Source organism: Hetaerina americana, unplaced genomic scaffold (genome assembly GCF_022747635.1).
Source record: "Hetaerina americana unplaced genomic scaffold, ioHetAmer1.1.p SCAF_13, whole genome shotgun sequence".
NCBI classification, from domain to species: Eukaryota; Metazoa; Arthropoda; class Insecta; order Odonata; family Calopterygidae; genus Hetaerina; species Hetaerina americana.
The window spans coordinates 10757844-10782509 of NW_027286403.1; the positions used below are offsets into that span (position 1 = coordinate 10757844).

At 36.3% G+C, this 24666-nt stretch overlaps 1 protein-coding gene across 2 annotated transcripts in view; it reads right to left on the reverse strand.

Moving 5' to 3' along the window:
• LOC139686085 (follistatin-related protein 5-like) overlaps nucleotides 1-24666 on the reverse strand; it is a 1155593-nt gene that overhangs the window by 25218 nt on the left and 1105709 nt on the right. For both annotated transcript variants that reach the window (XM_071583246.1, XM_071583245.1), the window contains exon 5: nucleotides 5359-5673. In XM_071583246.1, coding sequence (XP_071439347.1) covers nucleotides 5359-5673 — 315 coding nt within the window. The remainder of the gene's footprint in view (nucleotides 1-5358; nucleotides 5674-24666) is intronic.

A 24666-nucleotide genomic window follows, 5' to 3' on the forward strand; every position in this document is an offset into this window, starting at 1 on the left:
ACGTCGAAAACGAGCTCAAGGAATTGCTTTAAGTTTCCAAAAATCGAATTTCTAAAGACAGAAAACTTTTATTTCTGGGCCATATTTTCATAACTGAGGGTATTGCCTTGATTCATCGACAGTTAGGTAAATGGAGACGCATCAGTCATCGTTTAGCTTAAAGGTGTGATGAAGCTTACTGGGCAAAGGGAATAACTAAATATTTAAAGCTTGCAGTCAATTTTAAAATCGTACGGATTATTTTGTTTTCATTATAACGCAATACTGAAAAAAAGAACTCTCCCGAAAGAGTGTGAAGAGAATCAGACTCATATCGACCATTTTAAGGGAATCTCTCTATTTTGATTGCGTGGGTGCAATCGAAAATGTTGGTCATTTCACATAATACATGTATGTTGGGGACATGGTAGTCATACGTGTGCAGGACTGGGTTACTGACCGGAGGGCTCGGGTTCGATTCAGGGTAATACCTCAGTGCTACCCTAACTTTACCCTTGCTATTCGATTTTTGGGATACCATATCTCTCTAGGAAACCGCAGGCGGGACATGGTAAGGAAATATTAAGAGAGTGCCGAAAACACTCGCAAGAGCAAACAACCACTTTATTGAGGGTAATCAAAGTTAACTTCCAACGTTATCTCAATCTTTCTCAATTATATTTAGGCTCGTTGTCATGCTATTACCAACAACGAATTCCAAAGTTCAAGTAATCGCGGCGAATAGCCAGGAAAAGTAATGGGAAATATAATTCGCGGGCATCTAATCGCATTATGACGACGATAATCACCTCATTCTTTGAGCAATACGAAAAATTATTTATTCATTTTATAAACTTGTTTTAGAAATGATATGATTTTCGTAACTTGAATGAGCTATCTCTAATAATTTATAGGATTAGATGGCAAGGGCAGAGTGGAATAAAGCTGGGTTTGTATTGGAACTAGCATGTTGGAACACATCTCATTCAGATCCTCCATCAATTTACACCAAACAAATTGTGAATTAGAGCACGAGTGAAGTCGTACATCCTTGGATTAAAAACATCCCTGGTTAAGCAGCTTGAGGTAAGCAGTAAAGCAGTCGGACGTCTTGTTACCTTCCCGGCTGCAAGACTTTGAGGGATATGGTTTCAAATCCCAGTCAAGGCAAATGGTTTTTACCCTTAGAAAGTTTTTGCATTAATGACGTAGAATGAAGTAATCTTCGATAGTTTGTTTTGCAACATGAATCCGGCACGTAATTCCTTTTCCCTTCGACCAGCTCGGCTTTATACCCGAGCAAGTGCCTAAATCCTTCTCGGAAGTCGGACTCAACAAATAGGTCTCTGAAGGGTTTTAAGGATACCAAACAGAGAGCAAAGATGCAAGGCGCGATGCTGTGCTTCAGTAGGTACCCTACTAAGGGTCATTATATTTGCTTATATAGTCATTGTTAAATTGAATTCCTCAATGTATTCTTTATCCTAGGAATTTTTCCTATATACTAGGAATTTCTTCTTTATTCTAAGAATTTCTTTTTTTAACCAGGAATTTCTACTTTATATTAGGATTTTCTTCTTTATCCTAGGAAATTCATGTATCTGCTCGAATGATATGCAAATAATATTATTGTAATAATACTAATATATACTGAAAGTAGGCCATTAAGTCGAGTAAGAGAAATCCAAACTCATCCACTATACTATCATTGTCTGCAAGACAAACAGGTCTTGGAATATTCCATTAAATATTTTTAACGGGTTCATAGAATCCGTGACCACACTCACACCACTAGATTCTTCTTTTACTGCATATTTCAATCTCTTTATATATTCTATCTTCGTTCAATAAAATTAAAAATGTCACCATATTCCTCATTCTAACCATTTTAACTAGTATTCTTTCTTCTCTTACAGTCTTCAAAGTTTTACTGTATCTATGATTCCTACATCTATGGTTCAATTTATCTTCACTTTATGGTTCACTTTATAGCGATTTGTATACCATTCAATTAACGCTACCAAAATCCTCTCTTTCCTTACCGTACTCAATAATTCTGTTCTAGCCTTGTTTGCTGTCCATATTATTTTCTCCATTGTTCTACACAGCCGAATTTACGGTCTCCGATCCACGCTCAACCATTTTACTTGTAGAAAGCCTCTGAAGCGGGTCATAAAATGTTACGAAACATTCATTCGTATTGGCTAATTTATTGATTGTACTTTAAGGTTAAATATGTTATATAATAGGACTTGCGAGATAAGTTTTAGTAAAATAAGAAAGTTTAACTTTTACAGATATTGTGATGTAGTCAAAAAGAAAATGAAATTGTTAAAGTTTAAATTTGCATAAATCTTACACAAATGTGATGGATTTTCCCTTACGGCACCACAAAAAATCGCACTTTCATTGACAAATTTAAGAAAGAGCATCATTATCTCTACTGCCCAGCAACTGACTCTTTGATATTAAGACTGCGGTAAACAGCCATTTTTAGCGACCTGTTAATCCGATTAACGGCTTATTTCACGGTCTTCTCTTATGAGTTTGGCGCCCACTGGGTGAATAATTGTTGAAGGAATATTGAAGCTCTTACAGTTTTCGTTAAGTAGTTTGAAAATTATTAAATTGAAATAGAAGTTCCGTAAGAGGAGGATTTTGGATATAAAATTAATTACTTCTTCGTATTATTCGTTGATTATCATCATTCGTTGATCTATAATTTATCACCGTCTGCCTTAAGGATTGAGATTGCAATAAGGAATCTTGCCAAAAAAAGCTTATTTATTTATTTTTTCAACTCTACCAAAAATTGAAGTGGGCACTTTCGAAACATAGGAATAAATATACATCATGGTATCATGAAATCATTACAACAAAAACGATGCACTCTTCACAGTATATCTGCAATATTGCAATGTTTGTTTCATAGTATGATTAAAGAGTACATAGAAGCAATTTGAAATTAAAAGTGTACTTTGAACAAAGTTTTTTTTTATATGACTTCGCATACAACAAACTCGAATTGTTGATTTGTTGATTCCCATCATAAATTTTTCTTGCCGACAAAATGGGCTCGAATAAGTAGGTTAACCCATCATTGTGGACATAAGCTTACGCGGGAAAACAAAATTTAACATTAAGAGAGAAACATAAAAAGATCTCAGACGACGCGAATGGGTTGACGTTGCAATGGCACATTAAAACCATTAAATTATCACCTAAAGTTAAGAAATTCCCATAGTTGCAATCAAAACTTTAATAAGTTTACAATTTACGCACTAAATAAAGTTTTCCAGTATTCATACAGGCTGACATAACTATCCAAAAAGGCATGATATGAAGATTCCATTAATGGAAACACGCCATTATCGTAGCTAGCCGATAGGGAAATGCACATCGTATGTATCGTTCAGCAAAATGTGGCGACCCCCATTCAGTTATGTTTCGTGTTAGTTCAAAGCCGTTTCTTGTTTCATTTCTTAATTTCAAATATTCGTTCATGAAATGAAAATGTACGCGGAGGCAGGTTAAAGACATTTAAGGGTTGCCCGATAAAATCAAATTATTCCGTGATCTTTTTTAAAATTAAGAAATCATAATCACTAACATAAGTGACAAAAGTGGTTCAGCTAATACCACTAACTAACAATAGTTTATAAAGATACTAAAGCGGTGTTTCATCATAGAAATTTGAACCACGCTCAATCTATCATTAAATCCATCATTTAAAGACGGTAATGATCCATTTCAATAACGCTTGAAATCTACTTACAAATATATTTGGTGGGATGCAAACAACCGCTGGAATGAGTAGAGAGTGGGTGGTATAAAATCGCCCATTCAGTATTAAATTAAATGTAACTTCAATTTGTTAGACTTGCAATATATTTTAAACCATGGTAAATGGTAAGCATACGCGTAAAGAAGTATTTTAAATACGAGCTGCTAATTAGACGGAAAGAAAACAATATTTAGATATGACGATACCAACTAGGATACTAAAAGAGAAAAAATATTGTATGATTTCTATTGTTGGCAATCATTCTGATACCTTATCGCTAAGGGGGAAATGATATTTTGGACCTATTCAATCTACAGTTTATCTCCCTAATCTTATTTTCATGATATCTACTACCGCACCAGGACAGGGTTAGCAATATTTTTAACATATTCAAAACAAATCTGCTTTAGATTTATATAAGCTATTTAATCTAGAAATAACTTTCAATCCGAGACTGATTCTCGATATAATTATTCTCAAGATCTAGATAGCCTAATGAGTTCATAATGATATCTTTTCAGAAACTAGCTTCTCTTCACTACTCACGACCCAATTCTGCAATCAAACCGACTCCTCACGACTCCTCGACTGTGGAATTAGATCGTGACTACTACCGATAGTAATTTCTAAATGAGATAACTAGTTCAAGGTAGCATAGCTCCTTTAACGTCACATTTCCGCAATATCCCATTAGGAGATGTCGTGATTAGGTACAACTAGTTCATTTAATAGCTAAAACTTGCTATTTTGGAATCATTTATTAAAGGCACGTACGGAAGGGAATTACCCATTTTCGAAACACTTCATTTCGTGAAAATTCTTCCAGTTTAGTACCAATTTTCGCTGCCGCGAAAGGCCTAAATGGCGACTTTATGAGTCATCTTACAAATCATTTTACAAGTCATCAAGTCATAATAAGCTATCCCTAGGATTACGAGTATCAATGTCAACAACACGGTTAAGGTCAAATGGTTACTTCCTTGAGGAACACCTTCCTTGAGTTACTTCCTTCCTTCCTTCCTTTCGGTCGGAAATATGCATCTATCGCATATTTCCGACCGCATCACTTTAAATTCTCGAGGGCAAGAACTCAGACCTGAAAATGGAGCAAAGCAAAAATTTCAAAATATTCGTCCTTTAACCATTCCACCTTTGGTACATAACCCTCCAATTCTCCACGTTTTCCTCACTCCACCAAGTCAACAATTATGTACAAAAGAAAATATGTTGGGGACAAAATTCTGCATCTCATCGTATTCGAGCAAAAAGTTAACTTCTAAACATGCCAGGACTCCCTGCTACTTTTGGTAAAAGGGAGTAAGGCTGGGACCAATTGTTTTGAGTGACATATCTAGAGCGATTGTAAAATTCGGCCAAAATGAAATTACCAGTCCAGGGGGCACCTTAGAAATACAAGAAAGTTAGTCGGCCGTTCCATACATAGGAGCTATGCTACTTTCTATTCGCTGCTCGGAAACTCATCTTGTCAATTTCTCGCCAAAGAAATATCGTATCGAAGGTATCGAAAACGCCAGACAAATACGCCCGACCGTAGAGCTATTCCAATTCCCTAACGAGAGAGGAAAAAGACTCACCTTTGGGGAAGTTGACTCCCCTGTAGGGCCAGCCAGAGGGCATGGACGGCTCCGGCGTGGTCTCGTCCACAGTGGCGGCCGGCGGGGGGCTGGAGCAGTCGAAGGGCGGCGAGGCGAGACGGTCGACGGCGATGAGGCGGCCCTGTAGACAGGCGGCACGATGGAGCTCACAGTGGTTGATGTAGAGGAAACCGTCGGTGCCGCAGACTGGCTTGCGGTGACGATGGCAGTGGCGCTGGCACACGCATGCCACAGTACCTCGGGGCCCCACGCGACACTCTCGGCCCTTGCCGCAGTACTTAACCAGACAGGGATCTGAATTTGCAGAGAAAGGCAAAGAATGAGATAAGCATGTACCTTCAATTCGGCAAAGTCGGGATTTCTATGCCCCTCTACCCGTCATCCACAAAAATACTATACATATGCGTGTGTGTATATATATATATATATATATATATATATATATATATATATATATATATATATATATATATAATTATGAGACAATGTCTTTGGTTATGCCTCTCTGTTACTCTTTTACGGAAAACTACAATTGCGTTTGGTTTGGAAATTAATGTTCGTATATAAGTTTTAAGTCATCTGATCATGGGGACTTAAATATTTAGTTGAAAGGAATTACAGGATGAAATCAAGGAGGAGGGTGTGTAATGAGGGTGTGAATAATCCTGTAAACGACAATCACGAAGGCCTTCATTGATTTGAATATTGCTGTGAAAATATAAATATTTTATGCATATGATAAAAATATTTTTTTATTATCTCGGGAGATGGATTATTTTCTACGGAAAAAGTAGAATATTTGAAGCATTCATTACCTTACTCTTCCTGATGGTTATTGCACAAAAATACAACAATTTCAGAGTGTGAAAATCATTCGCCTTAACCGGGATGTGGATAACTCCGTCAAAAGTTACTGTCGGAAGTTTCTTGGTAAGGAAGGAAGGAAGTTTCTTGGAATTTGTCAAAGGTAAAAACACCCTAAGTTGGTTTTAACCTCGTGGACTGTGGTGCATCGAGCACGACTACGAATGCCTGTGACATTGCATCTACGGTATTTCGTAAAAACATCCTGTTCCTATGAATCCCCGCAAATTTCGAATTATAAGAGGAAGCCTCGATAGCTTAATTAGCTAAACCACTCGGCCGGACATTGAGGGATCCGGATTCGTATCCCTGTCAAGGCGAATGATTTTGAGACTCTAAAATGTTTGCTTTGTAATGCATATTAACGGATGACTCCGTCAGGAGTTACTGTCACGGCATCTCCCGCAGTTTCTTAGAATTTCTTTATGTGTAATGTTTTTTTTGTTCTTCTCTCCAAAATTCAGCACTATACTTGAAGTACAAAGTGTTTAAACGTCTAATTGAGAACGTAAATGCCAAACAAAAGATCTTTTCAGGTTCATAGCTAGATTGGTTCGTATGATATGACTTATGATATTTTATATGATATGATACAAATTGTCCAAATGGCCTTCAAGAAGTATCAGTGGAAAACATATTTCAAAAACTCATCAACGTAAGTTATTTATTTGGTGATCAAATGTTAATAAAGATGGTTGACATATATTCGTAATTTATGTTTATTTATTTGGTAATTAAATTTATATTTCATAACTAATTTTATAATTTTTTAATACTTTTACAATGTGCTGTGCACCTATGAATGATACATAATTGTGGAATTTCGGTAAAGGTCACAATCAAATTCACCGTCAACCCAGTCTTCAACTCAAAAGTTGAATTGGAACCTTAGTGAAACAGAGTATCGCCTTTAATATGGAGGGCTCACCTATCTTTCTGAGACACTCATAAATTTTTCCAAGGAGGCCTATTTTTTTCCCTGTGTCAGGACGCTGTCTACTACGGCTTCCTATAAAGTTTGGCACCCTGATAATAACAACGCTTCAATTTTGGCTCAGGGCCTCCAGATGCATAAACTCGTGTTTCATTTCTGATTCTTGTGAAGACCTGAAAACTACCAAACAAGAATATTATTAAACTAATAAGTAGCATTGATGTATAGCCATGCATGTGATTTACAAAAAAATGAAGTTCTTGGTCATTTGTATTGACTAAAATACTTAAACTATGACATTATCTCATTTTAAATATTTTTGGCAAAGGTAACCGTTTAACCTTTAATAGAATTACGATGAGGTACCAATCGCAAGACATGATAAACAAACAGATACGGGGGAAGAGGGTTAAGCTGATATGAATAGAAGAGCAGAAGTCTTCTTTTCTAGGGCTTAGATTAAAATAGATCGTAAGGGGTTTCGTCTATCTTTTTTTAAGTCACAACATCCATGAGAGTCTCAACTTCGCGGGCAATTTATTCCCATCCCAAAATAGAGTAAAAAATGTAAGGGCTTCAGAACCTTAACTTTAATTTCGCACACGGCGGCTGTAGCACTGGGAATGACCAATGAACGTTCGAGGAACTGAGGAAGTGACCCGAAACGTGAAGGCTGACTGGTTGTTTGCAAAGAATATGGGAACGGATGGCACAAAGGCAGATGAATAAAAATTTCATATGAGGGAACCTTGAGGGCAATTCTCCCGTCACGTAAAGGACATTTTCTCTATTTTATCCTATGATGTTATCGTTTCATGCTGAAAACAATGGAGAGTATGTCCTTTTTTAGTATGCACAGAGCAAAGATACCTACGGTGCAGTTTCGCGGAAGACGTACAATCAGAGAAGAAAGAGGACCTACAGGGATACTATCCAGTATGGAAAAATTTATGAAAAAATACAATCACAAGATGAACAACTTTGAAGCTAAGACAATGATTTGCAATCCAAACGAAAAACAATTCCCCAAATTAGGCTAAGGAAAGACACCACCACAGAAAAAGCTTAATCATTTACGATGGAAGAAGGAAGAGGGATATATATATATATATATATATATGTATATATATATATATATATATATATATATATGTATATATATATATGTATATATATATGTATATATATATATATGTATATATGTATATATATATATGTATATATATATGTATATATACATATATATATGTATATATATATATATATATAAGCTGTATAGAAGTGGGGAAAAAGACATCCTCTCCGGTGAAATAACTACTGATGGCAAGCAGTAATAACTTGAACTTAAGGGAGGGATTTGATATGAGCTATATACTGAGTTTACCCAAGTACAAATGTGAAACATTGACGGTAGGAGCAGCAGAAAGTTAAGATTGCAGGCGATGGAAATAAGGTGTTTTCGTTGAATGACGGAATTAAATAGAAAGACAGAGTAATAAATGGAGGAATACGTCAAAGAGTGACTAAAGAGAAAAGCTTAAGGAGAACATTAACTAGTAGAAGAGGGAAATTGATTGGATATACCTTGAGTCACGATAGCTGACTGAATACCATGATGTTAGGAATCAATTAGGAGAAGAATAACGGAGCAATACCCGGGATGAACTACCAGAAGCAGGTAATGGAAAATGTCAGATCAAGGATCTATGAGAGAATGAAGTGATTGGAAGGTGACACTATATTTGAAGAGCTGCTAAAAACAAAATCTCTGATTGATAACCCATAATGAGGAGTGTACGTGATCGTATGCATACACTTAAATACATGTACATATACATACGTTATTGATGATTTGTTGACTTAAGAGTATATAACTCATGTTATCCTCTTATATTTACAAAGAAAATAGAGTAAAAGTAACTTCCACATTTGAGTAATTATGTGTTATCAATCAATACTGAACTCCGTAAGTTTCAGATATCTTAAATAGATTAAATATCTTTCTTGCCGTACAAGTCAAGAATCAAAATTACTGAGAAGAATTTCATCCTAAGAACCATAAATTCGCAATATTTTCTAAGAAATTCTAAAGTTCCAATCAACCATAAACACAATAATCAACCCGAAGGTCGGTTTGGTAGGTGATGGCAGAATTCACCCATTACTAAGCCCGACGGCGTATGAAATCCACACATTAGGTTAGGGGGGCCAGTTCCTTTCCCTGTGCCGGTTATGGTTTCCCAGGAAGATCGGGTACCCGAAAAATCACATACCTTGGGTGGAGTTGATGGGACCCAGAGAGGCTTGCCCGGTAATCTAACCCGGGGCCCTCCAGTCAGTAGTCTAACAGTCTAGCTTTAGCTCTACCCCTGAAGTACCGCAACCAGCATATATATATGTATATATATATATATATTTATATATGTATACATATATATATGTACATATATATATATATATATATATATATATATATGTACATATATATATGTACATATATATATATATATATATATATATATATATATATATATATATATATATATATATATAATATCTTCGAAATGGAACGCTCTTCGGCGACACACAAATATATAAAAACACAGATGTAGATTTTTAGAATATAGAGACACAAAGAAAGGACACTCACAATTTGTTATTTTACGTTTCGACAGCACGGCTGTCGTCTTCAGAATCAAGACTTGATTCTGAAGACGACAGCCGTGCTGTCGAAACGTAAAATAACAAATTGTGAGTGTCCTTTCTTTGTGTCTCTATTTTCTAAAAATCTACATCTGTGTTTTTATATATTTGTATATATATATATATATATATATATATATATATATAGATATAAAGCTCAAATTTAGGATAAAATTGGATGAGTTTAGATCACCATGATTAATAAGAATATTTAAATTAGTAAAACCCTGCCAAATTTCTATAGTACGCCGAATCCGAAAAGAATTAAGTGAAGGAATGGCATTAGAGATAACGCAGGCATTTGTGCAACGGATCGCATTATAGCAGCAGCAGATCTGCTAGAACTTCATATTTTCTGAGACGAGTTTGGCCATTTGCAATTTTGGGAATGGTTGGCTTAAAGAAACTTGAGGAAGAAGGCTTAGAACTTGGAAGAGTTGGATTTATACTCGGTGAAAAGAAAAATGAAAAGCGGTTGAGCCGTTGAAACTTGCTACGATCGGTCAGAAAGCGTTAAAAAGATTGATTCGTATGAGGAACACTTGGTGTAAGAACAAAATTGACAGATATAAATATGCATGCAATAAAAATCGCTAAGAGAAAGCATAAAACAACCAACACAGAGGCAAGTTTGAAAACACAAAAAGGAACTTTCACGCAAAAGACAATTGGATTTATTGGTTGGCCATGTTTTCACGTGTTTTCTTTTATATTATGATCGAGAAATAAACATTTTGAGATTTTTAAGATTAAATGATCCATTTTAACCTCCCATGCTCACTTCTAGAAATCCTGGTAGTAAAGTATAGGAGAACAGTAAACGATTATTCAACACTCACTCAGTGAATGAGTGTTCATATCACATAACTCAGGAATGTTACTTTTTTGAGCATGAGAAGTTATTCCATTTCAGAATGAATTAATTTTCAATAGGGTATCATACTAGGGTGTCGCCCAAATTTATGACCTCCGAGGATCCTCGCCTCATTTATAATCTATGTGCTCCAATTAGGCTAACAGGAGAGGCGATCTGAATTGATACAGAGGGCACGCCTAGCAAAATCATTCACTAAAGATCATTCCTATGTGCAGAATTTAAAATATACATAACTTAGAGCTTAATTTTAAGAAAACGCTACCAAGCAAACTATTATGGAGTTTCGATTACGTTAATGATTTAACAAAAACCTTTACCAAAGAAAAGTTATTGCTTTCTGCTGAAATAATGTTTTTTTACTCTATCAACGAATATAAGAAAAATAGCTGAAAGAATAGTTGTTATACCGACATAAATATTATTTTCATTACCAGGATTTCAATTCCTTGAGTCACCATCAGGTCTAAATTTTCAGGACTCATGGAGTCGAAACCCAGGCGGTGAAATTAAAATATCAGTCGAAATTAAAACTTTTATTTCAGTCCCATTTCATGAATTGAAAATTTCTACAAAACGAGGCCTGTGACTGTACGATTTGTGCAGAAATCCAGCTCCAAACTTAATTAAAATAAAACAAATCAAGTGAAATCAACTACATCTAAAATATTCAGCATACTATATGTACACGTACTCTTACTAATCTCATCCTAATTAACGCGATAATTATTTTACAAAATAGTAATACATGAAACCTATTAATAACAAGTTGAACGAAAGTAAATTAAAAAATACATGCATGAAATCAAAAGAATTTTCATGAACTTCAGTTCTTTTTTAATTTAAAAAAATGCTTAAAAAGTAATAATTACCCGAATGATGCTTCAAATTTGACTAATCGCATACAAGAAACGAAGGAAATAATCCGCAAATATTGTAGTGCTCGTCAAACATGCCGCGTCCCCGAATGAATGCTTGAGCTAAAGATGTCCAAGAATTTTTGAATCCGATAGCCATGTGCAGAAATGAAGCTCTCTCGACGTAACAGCAGGAGGTCCTTTGACATTTCTCTTCAATGCAATGCAACATGACCAGGGATCCACTCCTTTTCTACTGCCCGTTACCCTTTTATTAAAAGAGTAACGGATAGTTGAAACGCCACCAATATCGATAGCCTACGATACTTGAACTCTCGTGAACGGAATTCATTTTTACTTTATGAAAATGCTGGTAAAGGGAAGAAGCTGAATGTTTCATTGCCAAACAATCCTTCCATTTCATGCATTGTTTAAAGCTGAAATACTAAGAAGTAAAAAGGATTTGATTTGTCCTATCCAAGGGTTAATTGGTTTTACCGTTGCCTCTTCAACGGGCATATTAATTTACAGGCTTCAAGGAAATTTAAATATCCAATAAATTCATAAGAAAAAGATAATAGAATAAAAATAAAACGTGCGAGTTTATGACTGTGCTATCACAGAGAGAGAGAGATAGAGATTTTAGAAAACATAAAAGGAGAGCGATCAACTTTAAACTTTTATCCATCATCATGAAAAGTCGAAATCTAAAAGAACTGAGAGACATACTCACAATTGAAGACCATTGTCGAACGGTTACTCACAATGAAAACATTCACAATCCATCAAGCACAGGCGAAATAACTACAATTCTATTTCATGAAAAATTATTTTCCCCTAATGGGAGCAAATAACTTATTTTATCAATTTATCTAAATAACTGTGGCCACTAAAAAAAATCAACGACTTATTTTTATCAACTGAAAACTCAAATATTTTAATTCCACACTCCATTCTTCCGAAAAACAGATGCTTGCAAAGTGAAAGGAATTGATTAATGTACATTGATTGCATGAAAGTTACACGCCTTACAGCTCGGTATAATTTTTGAGCACCAATCATGCCTCTCAAACCTTCACTCTTGAAATATATATCATGCACACCAACATAGCAATAGCAAACAAAAATTAAAACACAGGAACACACAAAAAAGAAACTCAAACGCATTCAAAAATTTTCGGTGACGATACCACCTTTGTCATTGGAGCAAAGGAATTCAGAGTTGCTTCTCTCCCTTGAGAAAGGGGGTATCGCCACCGAAAATTCGGAATAATTGTGAGTTTCTTTTTAGAGTGTTCCTGTGTTTTAGTTTTTGTTCGCTAGTGCTATTTTGTTGTACATTATTATTCATATGCGTGAGACTTTCACACCAGAGGTATATATATAAAATAGGAATACAGGTATATATATATATATATATATATATATATATATATATATATATATATATATATATATAAATATATACACACAGGGTCGCACCCAAAGGTGGTAGGACTGATTTTTTTACAAGAATTTTATTGACGATATACTTACATCGACTTAATAATCTTCAAAGTATGATCCTTGAGCTGCCACACACTTAGTATAACGTTGCTCCCATTCCCCGTACGCCCGCTGGAAATTTTCTTTGGGGATGCCGTTGATGACCCTCGTCGAAGCCTCTTGAACGGCCTTTATCGAGACAAAACGTCGTCCCTTGAACTGTCTTTTCATCAGGCGGAAGAAGAAGAAGTCCTGTGGTGCCAGATCGGGAGAATAAGGCGGGTGCGGCAACGTGGCAACGCCGTATTTGGCCAGGAGCTGTCTGACGACGAGCGCGCCATGGCACGGCGCGTTGTCATGATGAAGCACCCAGCAGTTTGCGATGGCCGGTCGGACTCTTTTCACGCGTTCTCGGAGGCGGGTGAGCACCTGCACGTAAAAGTTCGCATTCATAGTCTCCCCTGGTGGGACAAACGCCTTGTGAACCACTCCATGACGGTCGAAAAACACAATCAACATCGTTTTGATTTTTGATTTGCTCATGCGAGCCTTTTTTGGACGTGGGGACGCGGAAGTGTGCCATTCCGCGGATTGTCTTTTCGTTTCGGGGTCATATTGAAAAAACCATGTTTCATCACCAGTTATCACATTGTCCAAACAATTTTCATCTCGGTGGAAATTGGCTAACACTTCTTCGGAAATGCGCACACGCGTTGCCTGTTGGTCGACACTCAGAATTTTCGGCACCATCTTGGCGCACGCCTTGCGCATGGCCAAATCCTGTGAAATAATGCGTTGGACGTTGGATGCAGACAGACCCAACAGGTCTGCAATTTCTTCACTGGTTAAGCGTCGGTCTGTGTTCAGCAGTGTCCTCACTCTGTCCACATTCGTGTCGGTTCTTGCCGTCGACGGCCGTCCGGAGCGATGGTCGTCTTCAACGAGCTCCCTACCCTCTTTAAAAAACTTGTGCCCCTCAAATACTGTGGAACGGCTTAAGGCAGTGTCCCCATAAGCCTGCTTGATCATATCGAGGGTCTCAGTTGCCGTCTTCCCGAGTTTCGCACAAAACTTCATGGAATAACGTTGCTCTAAATTCAGATTCATTTTGTTTTTCGACGCGGACAAAAAACTTGCTTCACTAAAAACGGTGTCCTCACTCAACGACAGCCCGCAGGCAACTGAAGTTGGTGTCAGTCTGTTGCTAAGAGCCCCCTCCACCTTACCCTGCCAGGCAGACCCCCCTCCACCGCTCCGTTCGCGCCAGAGAAAATCAGTCCTACCACTTTTGGGTGTGACCCTGTATATATAAATAAATAAATAAATATGTATATATATATATATATATATATATATATATATATATATATATATATATATATATATATATATATATATATATATGGGTCGCGGTAGTCCGGGTGGTAGAGCGTTGGACTGCTGACAGGAGAGGCACGGGTTCGATTCCCGGGCAAGGTACTCAGGCCACCTGCAGCTCCACCCAAGCTATGTGATTTTTCGGGTAGCAGGTCTCCCTGGAAAGGAACTGGCCCCCCTACCTTGATGTGTGAATTTCACACACCATCGGGCTTAGTAATGGGTGAACTCTACCATCACCTACCAAACCGACCTTCGGGTTTATTACTGTGTTTATGGTTTACATATATATATATATATATATATATATATATATATATATATATATATATATATATATATATATATATATATATATATATGTAAACCATATATATATGTATATATATGTGTATATATATATATATATATATATAGTATATACATATATGTATATAAATATTAATGATTAAGTGTATATGTATATACACTTAATCATTAATATTTATGTTTATATATATATATATATATATATATACATACATATATGTACATTTACTTACCGTTTCATTTATTTTAATTCCTTTGACTTCTAAATATCTTATTTCAATAGGTGTGTGTATGTCTGTGTATATAGATTTTATTAATTGATGAACACGTCAGTTTCTTAGGAAGATAATACAATTTGTAGAAGAGAGAGAAGAAGAATGGCTTGGTTAGTGAGGAGTGGAGGGTATTTTCGTGTAAATAGCAGAGGAAACACAAATGCAGGTAATATGAATAACGAGTGTTTGCAAGTATACAATTGAGATAATTTACTGGGGCGTACAAACTGGATACTCTTGACCCTATAATACGTTGTACTAAAAACGGTGATAATCCATAATTATATTTGTTTACTGCCAGGGAAATAGAATTGAAGAGTAATTGAGCACACGTATTGTTAGTTACTCTATTTAATCTGACTTTGTAACGGTCTATATGTTTTATTTATCACGTTTTGTAAACATTAACTTTCATGATATCGTACTAACAATACGCAAAGGAAGACAAATGTTTGGCCTACTGTTTCTTGAAAATGTCGCTCTTATCCTCTTACCGACGGAAGACAAAAGTATTGGCATACTCATTTTACGTATTTATCGACAAAGTAAAATGTTTACTCTAAGCTGATGACCTATTCTCTCCCCGATGCTTCAGAAGGAACAAATGGGAATCGAAGTGAAAGCGTCACTTTTCTTTGGAAAACAATTGCCAATTAGTTCCCACAAGGGTATAAAGTTGCCTGGAAGAAATCAAGGAAAGCTGAAAGAAAAGAACTCTTAGTAACAAGCATTAGAGAGGAAACTAAAAAGAGAGCCGTTGCAGCAGAAAGAAAAGAGGATCCCAAGCAATTAAAGTCGAAAATAATTCGTCGCTATGCACACTTCAAAATTATGGGTATTAAATGTCAATCTACCTTTAATTTAAGGCCACCAGCGACCGTAAAAAATCCCTGCAGAAAATGCGGGGCAAATAAAAGATTAATGAGGGGAAAATATTTTAGGGTCACTAATTCAAGTTGCAAAAATCCCATTTGACTATATAGTGCCACAAAAGAAATTTAGGTATTTCGCAGTGTAAAAGTAATTCGTTTTATCCGAGATAACTTTTGTGCTGTGAAATTCCTGAAATTGATTTTACAAAGTGCAATTCCTACAATTCGATATTTATCAGCGGTGACTCCGTCAAAGTAAACGTGGCGGCATCTCTCAGAGTTTTTTGAATCAGTCGCAATGGAAGTTCAACTCAGACCTTGCATTTTCAAACCTGCAGCAATAACTAAGTTTTCCTAACATACAATGTTAATTTAAAAATAAAGCTGTTCACTAATAATTGTCATAAAACCTCTCTCTGCGATATTGTTGGTGAAGATAATCTTCGCAGTTCGGTTTATCAAAATTCGTTTATGGCCAAAGGTAAAATTTAGAAGTTTATCAATAGCATGCAAATGAAAAAAATATTCTCTTCGCTCGGCTTGCGGATAAAAAAAGGAGAAAACCTGCCCATGTCAATTTAGAACCACTCAGGATTAAAGTTTATATAAAAGACTTAAATATTTCGATCAAATTTATCCTTACCTATAGGATTACTTAGAAATATATCTTTATCTCTTTCAAAATATATAGCCATATTCTCAATTTTATACTTAACTATAAGAGAGAGATTTTACATATTGTCGAGTAGCAATAGATGTTACTAACAGTCACTAGTTTTACTCATCCTTAAAGGGACTCTTCCCATTAATTTTTGAAAAATTAAGATTTGAAACTAGTTGGAACAAATAAGGGCTTGGACACAGAGGTAAATAAGTTATTGGAAACAGAGGAATGCGATGCAAGGAGAATACCAGTGTTAGAGTTAACTATTAGTGTGAGTGAGCAGTCAGCCATTTCTAACTTTGTTCTTTGCCAGGAGCGCGTTTACCCTTAACCCTTGAAGTCAAATATGGCGCGTTATGTAGAACGACATTGGCCCACGAAAATAGAAAACCGTATTTATTAAAATTATCAATTTGTAAAATATTAATTTTGAAGTACTATCTGAATTTTCGGATAGTACGTATTTAGTATTAGCGCGGACGTAAGTGACAATTGATAATGCGGCCCTTATTCCCTGTAATTACGTCTTCCTGGGAAAATAAAAAGGTATTGTACGTATGTTATACAGTTGCACATCATATATTATAGTTAGTACAACTAAAGTACGTTAAAATATACGCCACGACTAATAAGATTATTAAAATGTATAAATTCAAACTAATTAAGTTTTGAAAATTACTTTGCATAGTAGATATAATTCATTACCTTATCCACCAATGAAGAATATATATGTCATATTATGAAAAAATACCAGTGAGTTGAACAGCTCAGTCCTGAGCGACTTCATACAATATGAGTGAATGAAATTAGTTTTTTTAGAGAAAGCTCATCGTCGTATTTAATTGTTAATTAACTTTTAAAGTAGATAACTTGATTCAAAATCACATCTACAACGTCATAAATTTCGGTCCAATGTTGTTGCAATATTATTATCAAAAACGTGGACAAAAATAATGCATTCGAACGAAAAACTAAGTGCTGAAAGTTTTGCATTTTTTGAACGGTAGTATGTCTGGAAACCCTCCCCGGACTACGACCTTGACGTGGTGGAAGGGCTTGTGCGTTCCGATTACCCCTAGAGCTGTGCTGGCGGGAATAATAATAAATGCTCCTGGTAGGGTCACCCATGTCAGATAGGTAGAAGGTTAGGAGCCAGACGAAAGGTAGTCCACGCAGCGTCTGTTCCTCAGTGAGGCGGCTGCAGTGGCGTCTGACCCCAGTGGGGCGGCCAGTAAGTGATTGTGTCACGTTAAAAACACTATTGAGGAAGGCAACGGGAAACCACCTCAATTATCATTCCCAAGATTTAAATGACGGACTATACAGAGATTTTGAGTCCTGCAACTACGGGGCTCGGCCCAATCGGCCGTGTATCGTGCCCGGCAGCGGGGAAGGCAAGGCTTCCGCGGTCGTCATCCCACAAAACCCTTGCAAGGGAAAACCGACAGCAGCAGGACAGAAGACGCAGAAGAAGAAGACTACATTAGTTAGAATAGGAACGTGGAATGTTAGGACAATGATGAGGACATGGAAACTGGAGAATATTCAGCGAGAGATGGGAAAGGGAAAAATAGATATTTTAGGTCTATGCGAGGTGAGATGGAAGGATAGCAGGGAATACTGGAGTGATAATTATAGAATAATATGCAGCGGGGGGGACACGCTAACGAGGGGTTGCCATGGTATTCAATGAAGAGGTAGGAAGAAGCGTAGTAAAAATTGAACAGGTAACGGATAAAATATTAATAGTAGAGATAAAAGCAGGACCAACGAACTTGGATATTATTCAGGTTTACTTGCCACCGAGCAAACATACGGAGGAAGAGGTCGATGGGATAAACGATTAATTAGAGGACATAATCGCGTGTGTTCCTGTAGGGAAACATTTGATAGTGATGGGGTATTGGAATGCGACGGTAGGCGAAGGAAGAGATGGTGATGAGGTGGGGGACTACGGTTTAGGCACGAGGAATGACCGCGGGGAAAAAGCAGTTGAGTTCTGCAGAAGACAGGTGTTAGTCATCAGCAACACTTGGTTTAGACACCACAAAAGACGTAGGTATACCTGGAAAATGCCAGGTGACTCAGAAAGGAATCAGCTAGATTATAATCTGGTTAGACACAGGTTTCGGAACACTGTGATAAATTCGCACAGCTTCCCGGGAGCGGATGCGGACTCTGACCACAATTTAGTTGTTATGAAATTTAGCGTCCGTTTCAAAAAGATAAGGCAGGGGCGGTGGGTTAGAAAATGGAATGTAGAAGCATTAAATGGTTTGAAAAGGAAGGAATACAAACAGGCGGTAGAGAAAATCATGGAGGATGGTAAAGGGCTTAGTACTATCGAAGAAAAATGGGAAAGGATCAAGAAAGGGTTGTCTGAAGCCGTAAAAGACAATATTGGAACCGTTAACTAGGAAAGGAATGGGAAACCATGGATCACGGATGAGATGATTACATAGATTGGTAAGAAGAGAAAATGGAAGAATGTAAATACAGAGTTAGGCAAAATGAAGTACAAAGAGTAAAACAATAAATTGAGGCGGGCAACAAATAAAGCAAAAGAAGCATGGTGGAAAACGCAGTGCGAGGATATGGAGAGTCTGCAGAGGAAGGGTGAAATCGGTGCGCTGTACAGCAAAGTTAAATCTTTATCGAGAAGTAAGAAAGGGATCGATTGCAATTAGAGGTAAGATGGGTAAGGTAATAGTTGACACAGGAAAGATCCAAGAGAGATGGAAGGAATAAATTGAAGAGCTGTATAGTAAAGAACTTAGATCAACAAAGTTAGACATAGAAAAGGAACATGACGTAGAGGAAGACAGCTTAGATCCAGGCATACTCGACTATGAGATAGAAAGGGCATTAAGAGAGATGAAGCTAAATAAGGCCGTGGGGGTGGATAACATTCCTGCGGAACTACTGAAATGTTTAAGAAAATGTGGGAGGAAGAGGCTATATGGGCTGATTCGTAGTATCTATGAGGAAGGAATCAGGCCGGAAGACTTTGTGAGATCAGTGTTAGCTCCTATGCCGAAAAAGGTAAATGCTACATCATGTGAGGACTACAGGACAATAAGTTTGATTTCCCACCTAAATAAAGTTGTTCTCAGGATAATCAAAAAAAGGATAGAGAGTAGGGAATATGATTCCTTAGGGGAATATCAGTTTAGGTTTAGGAAGGGGAGTGTTACGCGTAATGCTATTGCAGTAATGATATTATTAATCGAGAGGAATGTATAATACAATGAGGAAGTATTTGCCTGTTTCGTAGATTTCGAAAAAGCGTTTGATAGAGTTAATTGGGAAAAACTAATGAATATATTGCAAAAAATAGGAATAGATTGGAGGGAAAAAGTGCTGATCCGCAGCCTGTCCATGTCTCAGACTGCTCAGGTGCCAGTGGGGAACAGGGAATCGTGATTGGCAGTGTTAAGAGGCGGGGTAAGGCAGGGTTGCCCGTTATCACAGTTGCTGTTAAACTTGTATGCAGAGGAAATGAATGAAGAGGCATGGGAATAACTGGAGGTAGGAATGAAAGTGTGTGGGGAATTAGAAAAATCATTTAGGCTTTAGTTTGTCAGCCAGTCAAGGGGTTGCAAGCATTGCTGAGTAAATTGGAAATTCAGTGTGACAGGCATGGGATGAGAATCAAATTTAATGAAACAAAGGTTATGCGATTTTTTAGAAAGAAAAAGGCTAAGCTAAACATTAAAAAAGGAGGGCAAAAACTAGAGCAGGTGAAATAGTTTACGTATCTCGAAAGTGATTTGGACCAACACGGTCAAAGTAGTATGGACGTGAGGAGAAGAATTGCGCTAGGCTTTTATAAGGAGGAGGGAGTTGATGACAGGGACATTGAGTAGGGAGATTAAGAAAATAGTCAAGAAAACTTTGATATGGAGCGTAGCTATTACGGCTCGGAAACGTGGTCATTGAAGCAGGAGGGAATACGTAGACTGGAGGCTTTTGAAATGTTGGTGTGGATAAGAAAGGAGAATGTGAAATGGACAGAGAAGAAAACAAATGGGGAAATACTGGGAATGGTGGGCGAAGAAATGGTTTTGTGGGGAGAAATCCTATGGAGGCAGGAAAAATGGATGAAGGGCGTATTGATTGGCAGTGGGATGTTGAAGACTGTAATTGAGGGGAGAATATTAGGCAAACGAGGAAAGGGAAGGAACAAGATAGGGATGTTGGACGGGATGAAGGGAGGAAGAAAGTACTCAGAGATGAAGAAGGACGTGATATAGAGTAAGATGCTGGATTTCATGTTTTTTTAGGAGTCACAAAATATTTATTTAGTAGCTGTGTTCATCCAAAAACCTACCTTAACCGGCAAATTACCTAATAATAATGTCAGGAAAACCTATTGAACAGAATTATTTCTTGCAAATCCCTATTTAGATAGATAATAATCGTTTTATGGATAATAAATATAATTTATTTATAATTATGTTGCAACTACTTCATTTTCTCAACCTATTAACTTCGCGAAATGAAACAAAAAGTATTCATTTCTCAACGTCATTAGAATAAGGTTGTATCTTGAACGTGTGTGATAATCACTTTTCTACTTCTCTTATGTTTTACACGTAGTTTACCTCTACGACTGCTTTCATGAACAAATATGTGGACACGCGACGAGTATCATTATTACCTTCGGGAAAATACATTTAACTCATAATACAATAAAGGAACATAGATATTGCCACATGTTTAATGCGGCAGTGAAGAACTTTATCGAAACTTTCAATGCACATTGATCAGCTTCCTGAGAGATGACCAAGAAAACAATTCAAGAGAACTAATAGAATCATATTTTCCGGGGCATTGAATGAAACAACGCAGTATGCCTAAAAATATGGAAGCTCTATATACAGTACGATATAAATAAATAAATAAATAAATAAATAAATAAATAAATAAATATATATATATATATATATATATATATATTATATGTATGTAGATATATATGTATGAATATATATATATATATATATATATATATATATATATATATATATATTATATGTATGTAGATATATATGTATGAATATATATATATATATATATTTCATATTTAAATAATGAAAACTTAATTTCATAGTTTCCAGTAAGGTTTATTGATGACAGTTTATATTATTGAAATAATTTACGTTGGATTCCTACATAATTCAATTAATCCCAGATTGTCGTAATCTCTCTGAATTGAAAAGCCTCGAGTGGCTCTTACATTCGTCAACAATGCATGAGCTTGCGTTAGCTCTATATCCATTTTCCATATTGCTCAATTGGAAAAAAAGGCTAGGATTTTATTTTTTCATCTATTTGAAATCCAGTAACTTATAATCGTTCTTTCCCATGAGAATTTAGATTTTATAAAGGATAGAATGTAATCCTTTGAAGAACTATTGGCCCTGTGTTTCGTGGCACCGATGGGATTTCGTACATTTTAGCGTTTTTAACATATTTTGCGTCGTAGATGTTTGCTATGTGTTAAAAATTATTGCATTTTTATTAGGATTTTTTTCTCCCAGATTTACCACTAGCAAATATCCTTGTCACGCTGCATCCCCAGAAAACAATACGCATATAAGACTCGCACAAGATTAAAGGAACTTAAAGGGAGCTATGAAATTGCCCAAGCTTGGCTCACTTCCATAACAGACTGACTTTTGCTAGTCTTTTTGTAATGGGAGTGGGAAGGAGAAGAGATCGGGTAAACTAGATTTTGATCCGTTTGTATTAATGGTAATATCCTTTCAGGAGATAAAAAAAGGGTACAGGCGGATGAAATGAGGAAATATTACCTTGATAGCAGTCGCTTCGATAAGTATTTTGCTAGGAAACATAATTATGGGTAAGTAAAAAGAATCCCCTTTAATTTTGTGACTGTAGGTTGATTCATGACCCGGTGGATCAGAAAGCTATTACAACCCCTTTCTATCATTTAAGGATGACAAGATAAAATATCGAGGAAATTATTCAAGTGAATGCTGTTAACCAATCATCATTCAAAATCAGTGAGTATTCCAATGGGAGTAATGATATGAACTCTCATGAGAGTGAGGACGCTTAGCGCCAACACGGATTTACAACATTTCGATCACCCGATCCATATTTGGGCATTTTGTCTAAGAAATTCTCAGACAAAGGGAATAATAAGTAAGTGCAATATTTTCCGACTCGAAGAAAGCTTACGACTTCGATCGAGTCTTGAGCCCGAAGAAAATAATGGGACGGAGTACAATTGATAATTCAAAATCGCAGCAACCGCCAACCGATCTTTTGCCCCCTTTGAGTCACAAATACGCCCTAATGTGGATTTAAAGGGCAAGACGTACATAAACATCATAATAAGAAAAAAGCTCATCATTCATAAAAGTTTCATGACTTGATGTTTTTTTACCTGTCCCAGCATCAGATCCCTCGCCGAAGCGTCGGAAAGCGAAATTGTTATGGGGCTGACAGCATTTAATGATTGCATAATAAATTATCCGTCCAAACCGATGCAGTTAATGAAAAAAAAGTCACTAAAAATAGAGGGTAAATGTTAGGGGTTTTCATGGGTAATGCCTACGAACAAATCGTGTAAAAATAAATTGAATTTCATTCATTATTTGAGTAATTCTGCTGCTTCTAAAGGCCTGCTACGGGCACACGTATGCTGAAATTACGATAAATAATCAAGTTTAGCAATTGAAAGCAATAAAACCCACAGTTAAAATCCACATTATTGAATTAATATATTTATGCTATTTCAGGAAAGGTTTTTAGGGGTACGCTTTCGTCCCCCCTCATCATGTCACACCCACCATTGTGTAAGGGTTTTCCTGCAGTGGTTTTTTTCGATAAGGATACCAGAGCTCACACTTCTCTCACAGATGCATACATCTTTTCACATTGTGCCTAATTTTTTCCCCAGTTTTTATTTTATTTTATTCATTCATTATAATTTTTAAAATATTTGATTTCGTATTTTCCTATTATAACTACATGAATTGTCCACAATCTTTGTTTTAATGATTGTTGGTGTAGCTATGCACTTAAACGACAAGGGTTTAGGTGGGAGAGGGGACTAAATACGATACGTAACCCGCAGAAATTCAACATTCGCGATACTTTTTGAAAAGACCTCGTGGTTTCAATCTCCACCAAATAAAGACGTTCTTATATTAAGTGGTCCTTCACTCGGCGATATTATGCAAAATTTTGTATTGCTGTTCATTAATTAAAAATGCTAGTTTTACTTGATGGTGGGGCATGCACTATCGAAGATGAGTTCTCGTATTTGGATATTATTCTTTCGGCAACTTATCATCGTTTTCCCTAAGTGCATCACGCTGTAAATTGAAACTAGTTGTCTCCTCCCAATTCCTTATTATGTGTATTTGACACCACAATAATAACAAATGCCCACGATTAACTTTTGAACCACTTTCACACATTTTATCTGCAATTTTATGTGTTCTTGCTCCCACTTCCCAATATTTTATAGCTGCGAACTTCTATAGATAAAAACGTCCTTTTTGAAAAGAAGGTAACGCTTTGACGGCTACAAGAGACGTCAGATGAGGGAATTCTTGGCCTCACCATCCATTATCTACTACCGATATGCTTTTTCATAACCATTTATGTACCAACTCAAATGATTTTATTTTTTGTGAACTATTCATGACAAAATACTGTGTTCCAGGTTCAATCACATTAACCCAAGTGTATGATAATCTCTTATATGTCAGGTTATCCAATAACGCAAAAATGCTCTTCGCAAAATTAAATGGCAAAGGCATAAAAATATTCCTTAACTGATTAATAAAGAGACAATTGAAAGAGAAAGGTCTAGTAACAAATAAAATCAATTTCTAAAACACTACTTGAAGTACATCAGAAAAATATATCTATTCATTAGTTTTGGATCGTATTTTTTGAATCTTTCAACACACGCACTTTAATTTTTTATTGCAAATAGTACACTCATATCACGCTGACCCAGTAAAGTGACAAGAGAATGGCAGAGGGCATGAAGAGCACATTTAAAGTATTTTAATAGCAAATTTTAACATG